The 19,569-nt window shown below is 45.5% G+C and overlaps 1 protein-coding gene across 3 annotated transcripts in view; it reads right to left on the reverse strand.

The window, feature by feature from the left end:
* Positions 1–11,626: 11,626 nt before the first annotated feature.
* Positions 11,627–19,569, reverse strand: part of LOC144606585 (transcription elongation factor A protein 1-like) — a 41,784-nt gene continuing 33,841 nt past the window's right edge. For all 3 annotated transcript variants that reach the window (XM_078422831.1, XM_078422830.1, XM_078422829.1), the window contains 3 exons: positions 15,186–15,332; positions 13,544–13,615; positions 11,627–12,691 (listed from right to left, as the gene is read on the reverse strand). In XM_078422831.1, the coding sequence (XP_078278957.1) occupies positions 12,683–12,691; positions 13,544–13,615; positions 15,186–15,332 (228 nt within the window). In that variant the 3' untranslated portion in view covers positions 11,627–12,682. The remainder of the gene's footprint in view (positions 12,692–13,543; positions 13,616–15,185; positions 15,333–19,569) is intronic.

Below are 19,569 nucleotides of genomic sequence, written 5' to 3' on the forward strand. Positions count from 1 at the left end.
AAAGGGCTTGAATTTTTCATCTTCGATCAATAACCGAAAAAAGTCCCGAGAAAGGGGCTGATAAAATTAATTTCATTATTTTTACATTGAATATTGGGTTATAAGGTCATAAGGAATAGGAGTAGAATTAGGCCATTCAGCCCATCAAGTCTACTCTGCCATTCAATCATGGCTGATCTATCTCTCCCTCCTAATCCCATTCTCCAGCCTTCTCCCCACAACACCTGTACTAATCAATAATCTTATCTATCTCCGCCTTAAAAATATCCATTGATTTGTTTCAATGAGGTCCCCCCTCATTCTTCTGAACTCCAGCAAGTACAGGCTTAGTGCCAACAAATGCTCACCATAGGTTAACCCACTCTTTCCTGGGATTGGTCTGGCAGTGAAATTTGCTACTTCAACCATCTGCTTTGCTGTAGGAATGCGGCTTTCAAAATGCAGGCATTGTGTGTGGACTGCCAATTGGTTCCTTTTGTTTGCAGGCACTTGATGGACAAGAAAGACTTTCACTGCACCTCGGTACACGTGACAATGAACTAAACTCAAACTCAAGAAAGTGACAGGACGGAGATGATAGGGGAAGATCAAAGTCCCAACAATATCCCAGGCACAATGGGTGACTTTGAATGTACAAGATTTATCTGTTGTCAATAGGCAATTGAATTTGCAATTTGAATGTGCGGAGAAGCTTGAAGTTATGTTGTCTATTCTGCATATTCCAATAGACAAGAGACAAGAGACAATAGGTGCAGGAGGAGGCCATTCGGCCCTTCGAGCCAGCACCACCATTCAATGTGATCATGGCTGATCATCCACAATCAGTACCCCGTTCCTGCCTTCTCCCCATATCCCTTGACTCCGCTATCTTTAAGAGCTCTATCTAACTCTCTCTCGAAAGCATCCAGAGAATTGGCCTCCACTGCGTTCTGAGGCAGAGAATTTCACAGATTCGCATCTCCGTGGGTAAAAAGTTTTCCCTCATCTCTCTTTTAACTGGCCTACCTCTTATTCTTAAACTGTGGCCCCTGTGGTTCTGGGCTTCCCTAACATCGGGAACATGTTTCCTGCCTCTAGCGTGTCCAATCCCTTAATAATCTTATATGTTTCAATAAGCTCCCCTCTCATCCTTCTAAATTCCAGTGTATGCCAGCCCAGTTGCTCCATTCTTTCAACATACGACAGTCCCGCCCGAGTCTCTGGCCTAAGTGACAGAGACAGGAGGGAGGTTATATCCGGGTACAGAGATGCTAAATGCAGAGGGTGTCCTCACAGTTCGTGGTCTGAGCACAGTAGTGTCCATGAACACAGGTTTCGACACCCAGTCCTTCCTTTCCCCTCGCCTGTCTCACGTCCCATCCGCTGTTTTATTCTGCAATATGATGGGTTATGATAATGGTATGGGATGGGATGGGATGGGATGGGATGGGATGGTGCTTTATTTGCCACACTTATCGAGATTCATTGTTGGATGCAGTTCAGTGCAAGTATCACTATACATAAGCACTTGGATATATCTTAGATCAGCATCTCAGATAGTGTAGCAGTGCTTCCTCATCAAGCTGCCCACACCCAAAGGGCAGTGAGTCCTTTCCTGGAACATACAATAGACAATAGGTGCAGGAGGAGGCCATTCGGCCCTTCGAGCCAGCACCGCCATTCAATGTGATCATGGCTGATCATTCTTAATCAGTACCCCGTTCCTGCCTTCTCCCCATACCCCCTGACTCCGCTACCCTTAAGAGCTCTATCTAGCTCTCTCTTGAATAACATTTTCAGTCAGAGAGTGGTGAAGGTGTGGAATTCTCTGCCTCAGAAGGCAGTGGAGGCCAGTTCGTTGGATGCTGTCAAGAGAGAGCTGGATAGAGCTCTTAAGGATAGCGGAGTGAGGGGGTATGGGGAGAAGGCAGGAACGGGGTACTGATTGAGAGTGATCAGCCATGATCACATTGAATGGCGGTGCTGGCTCGAAGGGCTGAATGGCCTACTCCTGCACCTATTGTCTATTGTCTATTGTCTATTGAATGCATTCAGGAGGAAGGCAGCAACCATCCAAAGACAATGGTCCTGTGCCAACCTGCCTTCCTGGGGCAAACGTGCACCACCACACCCCTCCCCCTCTGCTCCCCCCCCCCCCCCCCCCCACCCACCCCAACCCTACTTACAACAAGACCCTGGAAACTATGAATCACATATCTCCTATATCTATATCTCCTGACCCATCCTTCAGTTAAGGCAGATGTTGTGGACTAAAATCACCACTGCATCAGCACAGAGTGTGGCTGATTAGAAAACTGAAGATCGAGATCTCAAACATAGCACCAAGCTTAAGGTCTACTCGGCAGTAATGAATTTCACCCTCCTGCGTGGACTGGAGAGTGGAGATGTGGGCAGCTCAAAGCATTGGAAGAGCACCATCATCAATTCCCACCATAACGTCCTCCAAATCCATTGGTAAAGTAGGAAATTCAAAGCCAACACACGTCACCAAAGCAACAGCACTGGTGTAAATGCTCTGTCGGCCCTCAACTAGCAGGCCACATTGTTCCCATACCTGATGGTAGATCCCTGAGGTGGACGCTCAACTCTGAGCTCCATCATGGGCGGAAGGAACGCTTCAAGGACGTTCTTCCCAAAAGTTTCCTTGGAAAAATTGCAACATCCTCATGGGAATCCCTGTCCCACAGCGGCCCAGTCTGAAGAGGTGGATTAAGTATCTGAGCATCTCAAGTATCTGAAATGGGAGAGGAGCCGGTCTGATAGCCGGCTGAGGTAGCACACAACATCCCAAACAATCTGTCCGCCCTCCAACCCCTCCAGGCCCTAACCAACCATGCCTGGTCTGCTGGTCCCACATCGGAGTCTCACGCCTCCACTGAAGCGGCACGGTGGCCCAGCGGTAGAGTCGCTGCCTTACAGCGAATGGAGCGCCGGAGACTCAGGTTCGATCCTGACTACGGGTGCTGTACTGTACGGAGTTTGTACGTTCTCCCCGTGACCTGCGTGGGTTTTCTCCGAGTTCTTCGGTTTCCTCCCACACTCCAAAGACGTACAGGTATGTGGGTTAATTGGCTGGGCAAATGTAAAAAATTGTCCCTAGTGGGTGTAGGATAGTGTTAATGTGCGGGGATCACTTGGCGGCGCGGACTCGGTGGGCCGAAGGGCCTGTTTCCGTGCTGTATATCTAAATCTAAATCTACAGAACTGGGGTGGGAGCAAGGCCGAAGGACCATCTGAGAACAAGAACAATTGCAACTTGCTATGGAAACCAAATATTGAGGTACTTGCTTAAACCTCCTTAATAACCTTTCTTTCTTTGATCAACTATCTTTGAACAGACTTTACTGGCTTTACCTTACACTAAACGTTATTCGCTTATCATGGATCTATACACTGTAAATAGCTCAATCCTAATCATGTATTGTCTTTAGTGGTTAGCATGCAACAAAAACTTTTTACTGTACCTCACAGTACACGTGACAATAAACTATGTTCAACTGAACTGCACAAAAAAATGTCTGATTTTGCCAAAGATGACGACCAAGGAAAGTATCCTGGAGTCGGGTCTCGACCCGAAACGTCACCTATTCCTTTTTTCCAGAGATGCCGTCTGGTCCGCTGAGTTCCTCCAGCATTTTGTGTCTATCTAAAAGTATCTCTGAACTGGATCATAAACAAAAACTACAAAGAATCAACCATTGTATTATGTATTTTGATGTCCCAAAAATTCTTCAAGGTCCATGAATACTTGGATTATATGGAGACTGGTGACTCTAATACCCACATAAGCTCATAACATTTAAATAGTGATTCTCTCAATGTGCAGGTCAAATCTGGGATTGTCAACATTGTAACCCTGCTGAAAGATGGTCTTCTCTTTAAGATGCTTTTAATATTGTCCTATTCTTTGAATTTTATTTTCAATTTTACTTTTCCAGTTTTGGATTATTTTCCTTTTTTGAGCATTGATATGACTTTATTGTCATCCGAAAAAAACAAGTCTTTTGGACGAAATTCCGTTACCCACAGTCCAACAATAAGAGCAATAAAAATAAGCAATAACACACACAATCACAAGCCAACACAAAACTAAAGAAAAGAAACATCCATCACAGTGAGTCTCCTCCAGTCACCTGCTCACTGTGATGGAAGGGCAAAGTGTCTTTTCTCTTCCCCTGCCGTCTTCTCCCGCGGTCAGGCTGTTGAAGTTGCCACGTCGGGGTCAGGGTCAGGGCTCCCGACATTGAAGCCCCCGCCGGGCGGAGACATTGCATTGACTCATCATTGTCCTGCAACAATTCCTGAAAATTTATGAATCAGGAATTTACATTTTCCAGCAGCTAAATGGATTAAAAAATATATATTGTTTAACTTAAACTCTTCTGTAGAATTGTCCAAAAATGAATCATTCAAAAGATGTTTAGAAATAATTTATGGTATGGCACTTTATTTGTCACATGGTACAGTAAAATTCATTTTTGTATACTGTTCAGTACAAGTATTACTATACACAAGCACTTAGGTATGTATTAGATAAGCATCTCATATACAGTACAAGTGTATATAGCAGTGGTACACTGAGACAGTATACAGTAGGGTTGCCAACTTTCTCACTCCCAAATAAGGGACAAGGTGATGTCACTGCCCCGCGCCTCACGTGACCTCACCCAGCCAACGGCCACATGCTCCCGCTCCACCAATGGTGGCTACCCGGGCCGGGAGGCGGGTTGCTACGCAACCTCCGTTAGGGGGAGCCCGGGGCCTCCGGACCTACAATGACCGGACCTACAATGACCGGACCTACAGCAGCCCCCGGGCCTACACTGTCCAGGCCTACTGCTTCTGGGCCTACAGCGCCCCCGGGCCTACAGTGTCCAGGCCTACAGCGCCCCCCCCCCCCCCCCCCCCCCCCCCCCCGGGCCTAATAGTTTGGCGCCATTTTCAAGTCCCAGTTGTTGTAAGTGCAGGGATCTTGAAGGTCCGTTGTCCTGGCAACGTTGCAGGGTTGGCCTGGCCAAGAGGAGCCCTGGTGTCCTCCTACGCTGTTCTTCCGCTGTAGGTCCAACTCATCCTGTTGAATCACTGTATCACTGAAACTATTTGAAAACAACCATTGGCCTCCAATTTATGTTGTTTGGTACAATCAAAGACCTAATTCAAAAACTTGACCTAATCCTTCCAATGGCATTCTGAAAGAGGATTGTACCGTTGGAAAGTAAGTGTTAACATGAAATGTTGAGGAAGGAACTGCAGATGCTGTCTTAATTGTTAACTGTATGTATGTGTTGTCATTTGTGAGCGGAGCACCAAGGCACATTCCTTGTATATGCACATACTTGGCCAATAAACTTATTCATTCATTCATTCAAACCGAAGATAGACACAAAATGCTGGAGTAACTCAGCGGGACAGCCAGCATGGTGAGAAGGAATGGGTGGTGTTTTGGGTCGAGACCCTCCTTCAGAAGAAGTCTCGACCCGAAACGTCACCCATTCCTTCTCTCCAGAGATGCTGCCTGCCCCACTGAGTTACTCCAGCATTTTGTGTCTATCTTCGTGTTAAACTGGAACCCTCTCCATCCTCACAAGTGGAAGGAGATAACAATCTCATTAAGCTATTTTGAGAAAGATCAGAGGAGTTTTCTCCCAGAGGCGAGATTATTGCTCATCCCTCAAACAGCAACAGTAAAGCTGATTAGTTTATCATTATCACATCGCAGTTTGCAAGAGTTTATAGTGTACAGATCAGCTACTGTGCTTCCTGCATTGCAACAGTCTCACGCATGGAAAACCATCGATTGATTAGAAGTCTTCCATATTGCCACGTGGTCATTTTTGGCACCATGCATCAGGCTAAACTATGTGAATTCCACCACAAAGTATGTGAATTCCACCACCCGGTTGGTGAATCTGTGGAATTCATTGCCACAGAGGGCTGTGGAGACCAAGTCAATGGATATTTTTACGGCAGAGATAGGTAGATTCTTGATTAGTACGGGTGTCGGGGTTATGGGGAGAAGGCAGGAGAATGGGGTCAGGAGGGAGAGATAGACCAGCCATGATTGAATGGTGGAGTAGACTTGATGGGCCAAATGGCATAATTCTGCTCTTATCACATGAAATAATCAGTATAGTGTTGTGGCCAACTTTCAGAGCCACTATTTAACAGTCAACCTTAGAAACTTTAGAAACAGTACAAATAGTGTTTTGTTGTAAGCTATGTTGGAGAACTAAGAGATAGCTTAGTGCCCAAAAATTAGACCTCGAAAAGCCAAATATTTAGGTTGACATTTCTCTGTGTAATGAAACAGAATCGCCTACAGTTAAATGCAAGTACATTAATATGTGTGTGTAATGGTACAATATATTTGTAAATAATGTCTTCATAATAAACAAAATATCGCTTCACATTGAAATTTATCATTGGTAATGTAGATTATGCAGCGTTTTGAAAGAGACTCAAAATAGCCAGGTCTACTACCTTAACTGTTCAGTTCAAGAATTAAAGGCTCCAATTGATGCAGCCCTTTGGTTAGGCCGCATTTGGAGTGTTGTGTGCAGTTCTGGTCACCCCATTACACGCAAGATGTGGAGGCTTTGGAGAGGGCACAGAGGAGGTTTATCATAATACTGTCTGGATTAGAGGGTTTTCAGCTACAAGGAGAGGTTGCAAAGACTTGGATTTTTTTCTGAAAGGGAGATGTGACAGAAATATTTAAAATTATGAGAGGCAAAGGAGGGGTAGACAATCAAAACTTTTTTTTTTCCCCCAGGGTGTAAATGTCCAACACTAGAGGGCATAGCTATAAAGTGAAATGCGGGGAGTTTTATGGAGATGTGTCGAGCAAGTTATTTTTGCACAAAGAGTGGTGGGGGCCTGGAACGCATTGCCAGGGATGGTGTTGGAGGCAGATACGTTAGTGGTGTTCAAGAGGCTTTTAGACAGGCACATGGAAATGCAAGGAGTAGAGGGATATGGATCTTGTATAGACAGACGAGATTAGTTTAACTCTGCATCATGTTCGGCGTAAAACATTGTGGGCCGAAGGATCCAAGTCGGTAGAGTTGCTGCCTTACAGCGAATGCAGCGCCGGAGACTCAGGTTCGATCCTGACTACGGGCGCCGTCTGTACGGAGTTTGTACCTTCTCCCCGTGACCTGCGTGGGTTTTCTCCGAGATCTTCGGTTTCCTCCCACACTCCAAAGACGTGCAGGTATGTAGGTTAATTGGCTGGGCAAATGTAAAAAAATTGTCCCTAGTGTGTGTAGGATAGTGTTAATATGCGGGGATCGCTGGGCGGCGCAGACCCGGTGGGCCGAAGGGCCTGTTTCCGCGCTGTATCTCTAAATCTAAGAAAATCTAAGTCTATGCAACCTCATTCACCCTGTAGCTGAAACCTTCTAATCCAGGCAGTATTCTGGTAAACCTCCTCCTCTGTACTGTACTGTTCCATGTACAAGTTTACCGTGACATATTTTGGAGAGTTTTACCACGTCTAATTGTCGCACATGCTCCAGGGTTATGTTCACTAATAGTTACAATGGCGTTGTGAAGATTGCGGTATATTTGTACAGATAGATGTCATGCCACCACACAATCAATGTGCAAAAAAGTTGCGTTAAATATTTTGTGACCGAGTCAAAAAGGTAGAATTATTACATTTGGCAACAACCTAGTTTCATAGCTATCATTGTTGTCAAGTAGTTACCAGGTCTCAAACATTACGAGGGGCGGCACGGTGGCGCAGCCTGTATGGAGTTAGTACGTTCTCCCCGTGACCTGCGTGGGTTTTCTCCGGGCGCTACGGTTTCCTCCCACATTCCAAAGACGTATAAGTTTGTAGGTTAATCGGCTTGGTATAATTGTACATATTCCCAAGTGTATGTACAGTAGTGTGAGTGTGCGGGGATCGATGGTCAGCGTGGACTCGGTGGGCTGGAGGGCCTGTTTCTGTGCTGCATCTCTAAACTAAACTGCAGTTTCCTCATCCCCAGCACTCTCGTTTGTTTGTTCCTGAACTACAGCCAAAACGATACACGATAGCGCAACAATTCTAAGCCCACCTTACTCACCGTCGTCCCTTTGGTGCTAATGGAAGAAGTTTCATTGAAATCGGTGTTATATTTTTTAAGTTATTTACATTTTAAAGTTTAAATCTATCTCCTAGGGAGGGATGGGGGGGGGGAGAGGAGGAAGGGGGAGGTGAGCGGGGGTGAACGGAGGGGGTGGAGGGAGGGGGGGAGCAGGGGGAGGGGAGGCGAGGGAGGGGGGGAGCAGGGGGAGGGGAGGCGAAGGAGGGGGGGGCAGAGTAGAGGGTGCTGCACCAATGCAGGAGAGGTTTGGGACCAACAGGTCCACTTGGTCTGGTGGTTTGCTAAAGCCTTCTACCTGGACCCCAAGCTATAGATTCCTCTTCCTAAAAGATGCATTCTTTATCTATCCAATCCTTTATGAAACTTTTGGGCATCTGCCTAAAGCAGGGTCTGAAGAAGGGTCTCGGCCTGAAAGGTCTTTCTCCGGAGATGCTGCCTGACCCGCTGAGTTACTCCAGCATTTTGTGTCTATCTTCGGTTGTAAACCAGCATCTGCAGTTCCCTCTTGCACATAAAGTAAGGAAGCACTTGGCTTTGTTAGAGGCTTAAAAGAACTTTGAACGAATTTAAGTTTTGGGATAAGAAGGTCGTCCAATGATGTCTCATTGAGTTGTTTTTAAGTTTGAGGAAACAAAAGGCATTTATATGATGGAATGTGCAGTTTCAAGAATTTATCTGCTCAGCCACTGCTTGCCAGTATTTATACTTCATTTAATTCAAAGGAAACATATAGAATTCTTCTCAGGCTTGATGAAGTAGATACCCTCCGGATGTTTTATTCGGGTGAAGACTGTGCAGCCGTTAACACAGAAGGAACAGTCGACAATTTAGGAACGAATTAAGAAAAAGGCTGCAAATTTTTAATTTTCTACCCCGAAGAATTATTGGCAATATGCGTTTCTGTTGGCAAATCTGTATAACGGCATTAAAATGGGAAATTAGAAAAGGGAAAAAAAGTTTTAAGCTGAAAGACGATATGAAGCAGAATGGGAAGAATCTACCAGGCAATTTACATTGGCCATTAACTCCAGGCACCCACACGTTTTTTTAGATGAGCACAGTGGCGCAGCGGTAGAGTTGCTGCCTTACAGCACCAGAGACCCACGTTCGATGCTGACTACGGGTGCTGTCTGTGCGGAGTTTGTTCGTTCGCTATGTGACCGCGTGGGTTTTCTCTGGGTGCCCCGGTTCTCTCCCATAATCCTAAGACGTACAGGTTTGTAGGTGAAATTGTCCCTGGTGTGTAGGATTGTGCTACTGTTCCGGGGATTGCTGGTCGGCGCGGACTCGGTGGGCCGAAGGGCCTGTTTCCGCTCGGTATCTCTAAGGTTAGGGGGGGGGGGGGGGGGGGGGGGGACCAAAGCATCTGGAGGCAACCCATGCACTCGCATGGAGAATGTGCAAACTCCACATAGACTATACCTGAGATCAGGGTTGAACACAGGTCATGTGAGGCAGCAACTCTACCAGCTGCACCTGCGAGCTACCCAGCCAACTGCGATTAATTAACTTGCACCGAATGTTAAAATATCCACAAGGAAAATACTATCTCAAAATAAAATGGAAAAGATATAAGCTGCTTTATTTAATTTGTTGACACTCATATTTCTGAAACAGGTTGAGTGCAAGCAAGTACAAATCACTAATTTACTGGGCACAAACATTTCAAGCCGGCTTGAAGAGGAGAAAAAAAAAATCTACATTTTAAATAAACAAATCAAAGATTCAATTTTTTGCCAACTCATTGCTAAACTATTACCTGGGAATAGTTTTTAAGAAAGAAAACACAGGTTTCATATCAAGCATCTAAAAATTTTACCTGACAAGGACGTGTTAGCTATCTTTTTAGCAGACAATTGTCCACACTGGGATTCTCCAGGGGTCAAACGCGAATCTAAGGAGGTTTCTTTACACAATGTTTAGATGAAAAGAAAAATCGGAGCAAGGTGGGCAGCACAGTGGGGCAGCGGTAGAGTCGGTGCCTTACAGCGCCAGGGACCCGGGTTCGATCCTGACTAGGGGTGCTTGTCTGTATGGAGTTTGTACGTTCTCCCCTTGACCTACGTGGGTTTTCTCCAAGATATTCGGTTTCCTCCCACACTCTAAAGAGGTACAGGTACGTAGGGTTTCGCTTGGGCAGCTTGCAGCCCGGCGGTATGAACATCGACTTCTCCAACTTTATAGTTCCTCTGTCCCTCTCTTCCCCTCCCCATTCCCAGTTTTCCCTCTATCTTCCTGTCTCCACCTATATCCTTCCTTTGTCCCGCCCCCCTGACATCAGTCTGAACAAGGGTCTCGGCCCGAAACATCACCCATTCCTTCTCTCCTGAGATGCTGCCTGACCCGCTGAGTTACTCCAGCATTTTGTGAAATAAATACCTTCGATTTGTACCAGCATCTGCAGTTATTTTCTTACAGGTACGTAGGTTAATTGGCTTGGTCTGAATGTAAAATTGTCCTGAACGTGTGTAGGATAGTGTTAATGCGCGGGGATCGCTGGTTGGTGCGGACTAGGTGGCCCCAAGAAAGGGCCCGTTTCCGCGCTGTTTCTCTACACTAAACTAAACAAGAACAAAATTGATGGTTTGGTTGTAATCTTCTACGAATACCTTTGTTTATTAGTTATAAAAATACAAGAAATGTTGCGGGAGAGGGCCGATTAAATAATGAAAGCATTCAAACTAAATATTGAAAACTCTTCACTCTCTGATTAGCTGAGGGAAAGTGAAGCACCACTTGTGTGGAGTGATAGTGATGGAGAGATAGATAACGAAGGTGGTAGAAATACAACAAAACCTACAGGAATACATCTAGCCAGAGTTGCCCATTCTATGCACAGTAAATTGGTGACCCTTTTTAAAAACTTTTATTATCTGGTTGTAAGAATTAGATTTATTTATGTAACTCAGCGGGTCAGACAGCATCTCTGGAGAAAAGAATAGGTGACGTTTCGGGAAGGTTCCCATCTGAAGAAGGGTCTCAACCCAAAACGTCGCCTATTCCTTTTCTCCAAAGATGCTGTCTGACCCGCTGAGTTACTCCAGCTTTTTGTGTCTAACTCTGGTTTAAACCAGCATCTGCAGAGTTCCTTCCAATACATTAGATTTAGTTCTGACACCTTTGTGACTTCCACAAGCTTGTCACTGAAGAATTGTTTCTCCAGCCAGATAATGGAGGACATAAAGTGCTGGAGTAACTCAATGGGTCAGGCAGCATCCCTGGGGAACGTGGATTAGACTCTTCAGTCTGAAGAAGAGTCCTGACCGAAACGTTGCTTATCCATATTCTCCAGAAATGCTGAGTTCCTCCAGCACCTTGGGTCTTTTTTTGTTAAACCAGCATTTGCAGGTGCCTGTGTCTACAAGATAATGAAGGATAACTGTAGCTCATGAAACCGCAGCTCAACAAAGGTTTACAGCGAAGGTATTTATTCACAAAATGCTGGAGTAACTCAGCAGGTCAGGCAGCATCTCGGGAGAGAAGGAATGGGTGATTTTTCGGGTCGAGACCCTTCTTCAGACTGAAGAAGGGTCTCGACCCAAAACGTCACCCATTCCTTCTCTCCCGATATGCTGCCTGACCTGCTGAGTTACTCCAGCATTTTGTGAATAAATACCTTCGATTTGTACCAGCATCTGCAGTTATTTTCTTATACTAAAGGTTTACAGCGTGTGGATGGAGAAGTTTAGAAATGGGAGGTGATTTGGAAGAGAAGACAAGGACTCTTTAAGGCAAGGACGCCCTCTTTAAAAATAAATACAAATGAACAATGATCTACCAAAAAAAATGATTTGTGATTTGGGCCTAAACTAATGCAGTACTCTCCCGTGAGAATGCAATTAATTTCTTCTTATTGGTGACTCTAAAGAGAGTTAGATCCAAACAGAATTTTAAAACAGATCTATTTCAGTTGAATCTCTGAAGTATTTTTAATTCTGCAAACCTTTAAAAAAAAAAACTGTTAAGAATGAGAAATCTTTCTCATTATAAATTCTTCGTTACTCCAAATAAAAATTAATCTTCAAAGGCCAGCTTAAGCAAAGACCTGGAAAATAATCAACAACGTAACATGTTTCCAAACGTTGAAAACGTCACAAAATTAGGCTCTGTACAACATTTCAAATGATTTGATGCCATTTCACAGCATGGGGCCGTGAAATCTGCATTGAAACCATAAAACAGACACGAGAGATGTGACTAAGTTGAAGATACTCAAAACACTTAACAGCTCAGGTAACGTTTAAGTTAATATTTCAGACCTGAAGCACAAGACCTAATGTTTCAGGTCAGAAAAGATAGTTGCTTCTCCTTCTACAGATGCTGCCTGACCTCCTGAGTGTTTCTGTTTTTAATCTCCAAAATCTACACCTGTTTACACAACAGAAACAACTGCAGCGTGCTAAAGCTGCAGAGGGTGTTCAGTTCTTAAAGCAGAATTGATTAGGAACCGACTTGCTCTTGAATCAGTTGAAAGCAAAAAATGAGAGAAGCACCATAAACGTTTGTGGCTTTGCTAGAATTCATTTTTCCCTCTTCTGAAAAGGTGAGTTTAAATTGTAGTGAAGAATGTTTCAATATTGTCCGGTCAATCAGCAGAACTGAAATAAAAAAATATAGAAATATTTTAGTTTCACCAAAAAAAAACCCCAGAGAAAATAAAGCAGTGGTCCGTCCGCAGAGATAAGGAGAAAAATATAGACTGTGGGAAGAGGAACAAATCTTCAGGAGGAGTTTGCTATTATCTAGCATTCCGTCTGTACAGAGTTTGTATGTTCTCCCCGTGACCTGCGTGGGTTTTCTCAGAGATCTTCGGTTTCCTCCCACACTCCAAAGACATACAGGTATGTAGGTTAATTGGCTGGGTTAATTAAATGTTAAAAAAATTGTCCCTAGTGTGTGTAGGATAGTGTTAATGTGCGGGTATCGCTGGGCGACGCGGACCCGGTGGGCCGAAGGGCCTGTTTCCGCGCTGTATCTAAATCTAATCTAATCTGAAAATGCATTTCACAGAGGATGGGGTAGGGAATGGGCTTGCAGCAATCCTTGTGGTTGGAGGACACATCAACACTCACTCTCCAGAAACTGCCCATCTGTGAAGGATGAGCTAGTACACCTCAGAGAGAACAGGGAGGAGGAATGGGCCAGAAGGCACAAACTGGATGTCAGGGGTTGCGGAGAGAAGGCGGGAGAATGGGGTTGAGGGGGAGAGCTAGATCAGCCATGATTGAATGGCGGAGTAGACTTGATGGGCCGAATGGCCTAATTCTACTCACTTGTGATAAGTTACTCGTAAGTTCAACCTATTCATAAGTTCACTTATGAACTTATGGAATGAAACAGATGGGCTAAGTGAAATGAAGTGAAAGAAAAGGTAGAGGAGCAAATGAAAACGCTAAACAAACGAAATAAACACGGGGAAACGAACGGAGAGAAAGTATCTCAAAACAAACCTTCCAACGGTTTCCGCATTCATTGCAAAAAACAAACGTCGTCATTGGTTCATCAGCACTGCGTGTTTGTACCTGTGCAGAGAATTTACAAAAGAACATCTTCATTAAATCAGTTTAGTTTAGTTATTCAGAGCCGAAACAGGCCCTTCAGTCCACCGAGTCCGCGCCGACCAGCGATCCCCGCACACTAACGCTATCCCGCACACACGAGGGGCAATGTACAATTTTACCAAGCCAATTAACCTACAAACCTGTACATCCTTGAAGTGTGGGGGGGGGACTGGAGCACCCGGAGAAAACCCATGCGGTCATAGGGGTAGACTTAATGTGTCTGAACAGTTCCCTGGTTATTGATGATGCTGAATGTACAGTTGTACTGGAACCGTTTGGTTAAAAGCGTGGTTAACTGCACCTTAGCGCGGCACAATGGTGGGCCAGTAGAGCTGGTTTCGATCCTGACCTTCGGGTGCTGTCCGTGTGGAGTTTCCATGTTCGCCCTGTGGGTTTCCTCCCGCATCCCAGGTGTGGGAGTCACAGGTAGGTAAGGTGGCCAAAAAGGCTTTTGCCACATTGGCCTTCGTCAGTCCAGAGTATTGAGTATAGGAGTTGGGAGCTCATGTTGCAGTTGTATAAGGCGTTGGTGAGACCACATTTAGAGTATTGTGTTCAGTTCTGGACACCATGTTATAGGAAAGATGTTGTCAAGCTGGAAGCGGTACAGAGAAGATTTACGAGGATGGTGCCAGGACTAGAAGGGCTGACCTATAGGGAGAGGTCGAGTAGCACAGGAGGATGAGGGATGATCTTATAGAGGTGTACATCATGGGAGGAATATATCGGATAGATGCACAGAGTTTCTTGACCAGAGAAGGTGAATCAAGGACCAGAGGACATAGGTTTCAGATGAAGGAGGAAAAGATTTAATAGGTGTCTGAGGGGTAACTATTTCGCACAAAGAGTGCTGGGTGTATGGAACAAGCTGCCAGAGGAGGTAGTTGAGGCTGGGACTATCCCAAGGTTTAAGAAACAGTTAGACAGGTACATGGATAGGACAGGTTTGGAGGGATAAAGACCAAATGCTGGCAGGTGGGACTAGTGTAGCTGGGACATGTTGGCCGGTGTGGGCAAGCTGGGCTGAAGGGCCTGTTTCCACACTGTATCACTCTATAGTTCTATCCTGGAGACATGCGGATTCGTAGGTTAATTGGCCTCTGCAGACTGCCGCTAATGTGTAGGGAGTGGATACAAAAGTGGGATATAGAACTAGTGTGAACGGGTGATTCATGGTCAGCATGGACTTGGTGGGCCGAAGGGCTCGTTTCCATGCGGCATCTTTCAATCATCAATTTGTGCAGACAAGCAAGTCTTTAGCACTCTCGCTGACACGTTGTTGAGGACAATTATGTTTGCTGCATCCAATCAACTGTTTCTTGATATCATTGTGACATAAATCAAAATGGCTGAAGAACAGCTTCTATGACGGTGGGGAGATAGGGAGGAGGTTGACATGAATTATCCATTTGAGTTCCCGGCTGAATGTGATTGGAGATACTATAGCTTTATCTTTTGCACTCAATTTTTTCCTTGTACACAATACAGTGACGCTTGGCAGATGAGTTTTATTGCAAAAATGCCTGCATACCTGATTGTAGGTACAGTTTTTCTTTTTGCATTTCCCACATTGCAAGAGACTGGATACGGTACCACCGGTTTTGGCCATCTGATGCTCCCGGATGGCTTCCTTAGTTATCACCTGGCGTAGCTCCTTCAACTCATCGCTGGCCATCTCCTGCAGAGACACAAGTTAACAAGAGTGACAGTCAAACTATTAGTACTTGACACAACTCCACAAATGCCCCCTGTTGGAGAAAGGGTTCTCCAAACTGCCTGAAGGAGGCTTCCGACCCGAGGGGTCACCTGTTCCTTTTCTCCAGAGATGTGGCCTTACCCGCTGAGTTGCCCCACCACTTTGTGTCCACCTTTGGAGAAAGGAAGAGTGGGTTGAGATCTTCACCTCAGCTTGGCTCCACACAACATCAGCACACTGAACTCCAAACGTGGGCTCAGATCAGAGGAGGATTTGTGGGATTGTGTAGTGGATGAGGCATTGTGGGATATGTAGTTCAATGCCAGCATTTCATGAGTTCATAAGTGATAGGAACAGAATTAGGCCATTTGGCTCATCAAGTCTACTCTGCCATTCAATTGTAGCTGATCTATCTCTCCCTCCTAACCCCATTCTCCTGCCTTCTCCCCATAACACCCAGACTAAGCAAGAATCTATCTCTCTCTGCCTTAAAAATATTCACTGACTTGGCCTTTACAGCCTTCTGTGGTAATGAATTCCATTGGATTCACCACCCTCTCATAAAGAAATTCCTCATCTTCCTAAAGGAACGTCCTTTAATTCCTCTGGTCCTAGACACTCCCGCTAGTGGAAATATCCTCTCCACATCCACTCTATCCAGGCCTTTCACATTTACTTATTTTAATGTAATCTTCCTGTCATGCATTGTCAGACTAACCAGCACAAGATGGAAAGTGATGAAACACATCAGTGGGACCGGTTGGCAGCTCATTATTACACGACTACTTGCGGCCCATTGCCGTACACAAAACATATACGCATTGAAACGCAAGGAAAACGTCAAGATTTTACCAATAATGGAAACATCTTGAACAAAGAGGCACAGTTCTAAGGTTAGGAGGTAACTATTTAAAAATGGAGAGGAGTAGGATCGACTCACAGAGGGTGGGTAATCACTGGAATTCTCTACCTCAGAGGATTTAGTTTAGTTTAGTTTTGCGGTACAGCGCCGAAACAGGCCCTTTGGCCCACGGAGTCCGTGCCTGCCCGCGATCCATGTACACTAGGGACAATTTACAATTTTTACCAAAGTCACTTAATCTACAAACCTGTACGCCTTTGGAGAGTGGGAGAAAACTGGAGCAACCGGGAGAAACCTACGCGATCACGGGGAGAAAGTACAAACGCCATACAGACAGCACCCGTAATCAGGTTCGAACCCGGGTCTCTGGCGCTGTAAGGCAGCACCTCTACTGCTGTGCCACAGTGCTGCCCCTGGATTATGGGGCCAGATTACTGGAGCAATTCGAATCTTGCTCTACATCTAATTTATTTTAATGTTCTTAAGCCTATCACGGTAACTAGATTCTCATTCATCGCAGAGCACATCCACACACTGAACTCAAAACATGGGCTCAAATCGCTAACTCCAGGTCAGAAATATAATTGGATAGTTCAACTCAACTCCAAGGGTCGTAAAGAAAGCTTTTGTTAAAAAATATATATAATTACCCACTTGTAAAGAAAAAACCATCATCTTGTATGACGTCTGCTATTTAATCCAAAATGAATCCATCTTAGTGTACCGAAGATCGATAGAAAATGCTGGAGTAACTCAGTGGGTCAGACAGCATCTTTGGAAGCACCTCCTTGCCTTTTTCTATGGGAAGGAGTCCTCACCACCCAGTGATGGCCCCTTCTCCCATGGTCCTTCCCCCTCTTCGACTCCCACCGATGTGTTTGCTTTGCAGTACATCTGTCACTGAGTTTCACTTTGTCAACTCTCTACAATATTCCAGGACTGTCAAAAACCTCCTTAAAAAAAAATAGGGTGGCTGCCATACAGCGTCAGAGACCTAGGTTCAATCCTGACTAGAGGTATTGTCCGCACAGAGTTTGCATATTCTTTCTGTGACCACGTGGGTTTTCTCCGGGTGCTCCGGTTTCCTCCCACATTCCAAATACTTGCAGGTTTGTGGGCTAATTGGCTTCGAGTGTGTGGGATAGAGCTAGTGTCCATGTGATCATTGGTCGGCGTTGAATCGGTCAGCCAAAGGGCCCGTTTTCGCGTTGTATCGCTAAACTAAACAACGGGTAGATTGGGCCCAATTCTCCATGTGAACTTCACATGGAGAATTGGGCCCAATCTACCCTTTGCTCGCCCTGCTACATGTGGCCCAAGGATTCAGCCTGTTAATCTTAACACTGCCAGACTCGCATTTACTGACGAGGAGCACCATGTCCCTCGGCTTGCTCGAAAATTAATGCGTGTTCACAAGATGGTCTAGAGCGGTCCAAAAAGACGGCTCACCACTATCTTTGCATGCGGCCTCTCAGAGCTGCTCCACGTTCAACATGACCAGAGCTGACCCATACGAGTAAACCATACTGATACTAATACCCACACTAACTGCTGTACCCGCACATGCGGGTACTCATCCTGCAACATGTGGGAGATCAGGGATATTGTCGGTGTCCCTGATGACTACGTGTGCAGGAAGTGTGTCCAGCTGCAGCTCCTGGCAAACCGCATTGAACGGTTGGAGCTGCGGTTGGACTCATTCTGGAGCATTCACGATGCTGAGAAGGTCGTGGATAGCACGTATAGTGAGTTGGCCACACCACAGGTAAAAGATAAGCAGACAGAAAGGAAACGGGTGGCCACTAGCCAGCGTAGCAGTAGGCAGGTAGTGCAGGAGTCCCCTGCGGTCATCTCCCTCCTAAACAGATATGCCATTTTGGATACTGTTGGGGGAGATGGCTCATCAGGGGAAGGCAGCAGCAGCCAAGTTCATGGCACTGTGGGTGGCTCTGCGACAAAAGGGGGGAGGAAAAAGAGTGGAAGGGCTATAGTGATAGGGGATTCAATTGTAAGGGGAATAGATAGGCGTTTCTGCAGCCGCAAACGAGACTCCAGGATGGTATGTTGCCTCCCTGGTGCAAGGGTCAGGGATATCTCTGAGCGGCTGCAGGACATTCTGAAGGGGAGGGTGAGCAGCCAGTTGTCGTGGTGCACGTTGGCACCAACGATTTAGGTAAAAAACGGGATGAGGTCCTACAAGGTGAATTTAGAGAGCTAGGAGATAAACTAAAAAGTAGGACCTCAAAGGTAATAATCTCTGGATTACTACCAGTGCCACGTGCTAGTCAGAGTAGGAATAGGATATTTCAGATGAATACGTGGCTTGAAAAATGGTGCAAGGGGGAGGGATTCCAATTTTTAGGACATTGCAACCAGTTCTGGGAGAGGTGGGACAAGTACAAACAGGACGGTCTGCACCTGAGCTGGAATGGAACCAATGTCCTAGGGGGAGTGTTTGCTAGTGCTGTCGGGGAGGATTTAAACTAATGTGGCAGGGGGATGGGAGCAGGAGCAGAGAGACAGAGGGGTGTAAAATGAGGGTAGAAGCAACGGGTAGCAAGGTGAAAAGTAAAAGTGGTAGGCAGACAAATCCAGGGCAAAAATCAAAAAGGGCCACTTTTCAACATAATTGTATAAGGGGTAAGAGAGTTGTAAAAACAAGCCTGAAGGCTTTGTGTCTCAATGCAAGGAGTGTACGTAATAAGGTGGATGAATTAAATGTGGAGATAGTTATTAATGATTATGATATAGTTGGGATTACGGAGACATGGCTCCAGGGTGACCAAGGCTGGGAGCTCAACATCCATGGATATTCTATATTCAGGCGGGATAGACAGAAAGGAAAAGGAGGTGGGGTAGCGTTACTGGTTAGAGAGGAGATTAAAGCAGTGGAAAGGAAGGACATTAGCTTGGGTAGAGCTACGAAACACTAAGGGGCAGAAAACGCTAGTGGGAGTTGTGTACAGGCCACCTAACAGCAGTAGTGAGGTTGGGGATGGCATCAAGCAGGAAATTAGAAATGCATGCACTAAAGGTGCAGCAGTTATAATGGGTGACTTCAATCTACATATAGATTGGGTGAACCAAACTGGCAGGGGTGCTGAGGAAGAGGATTTCTTGGAATGTTTGAGAGATGGTTTTCTAAACCAACATGTCAAGGATCCAACGAGAGAACAGGCCATTCTAGACTGGATATTGAGTAATGAGGAAGGGCTAGTTAGCAGTCTTGTTGTGCGAGGCCCCTTGGGCAAGAGTGATCATAATATGGTAGAGTTCTTCATTAGGATGGAGAGTGACAAAGTCGATACAGAAACAAGTGTTCTGAACTTAAAGAAAGGTAACTTTGAGGGTATGAGG

The sequence above is a fragment of the Rhinoraja longicauda genome, chromosome 27, assembly GCF_053455715.1.
Source record: "Rhinoraja longicauda isolate Sanriku21f chromosome 27, sRhiLon1.1, whole genome shotgun sequence".
In the NCBI taxonomy this organism is placed as follows: Eukaryota; Metazoa; Chordata; class Chondrichthyes; order Rajiformes; family Arhynchobatidae; genus Rhinoraja; species Rhinoraja longicauda.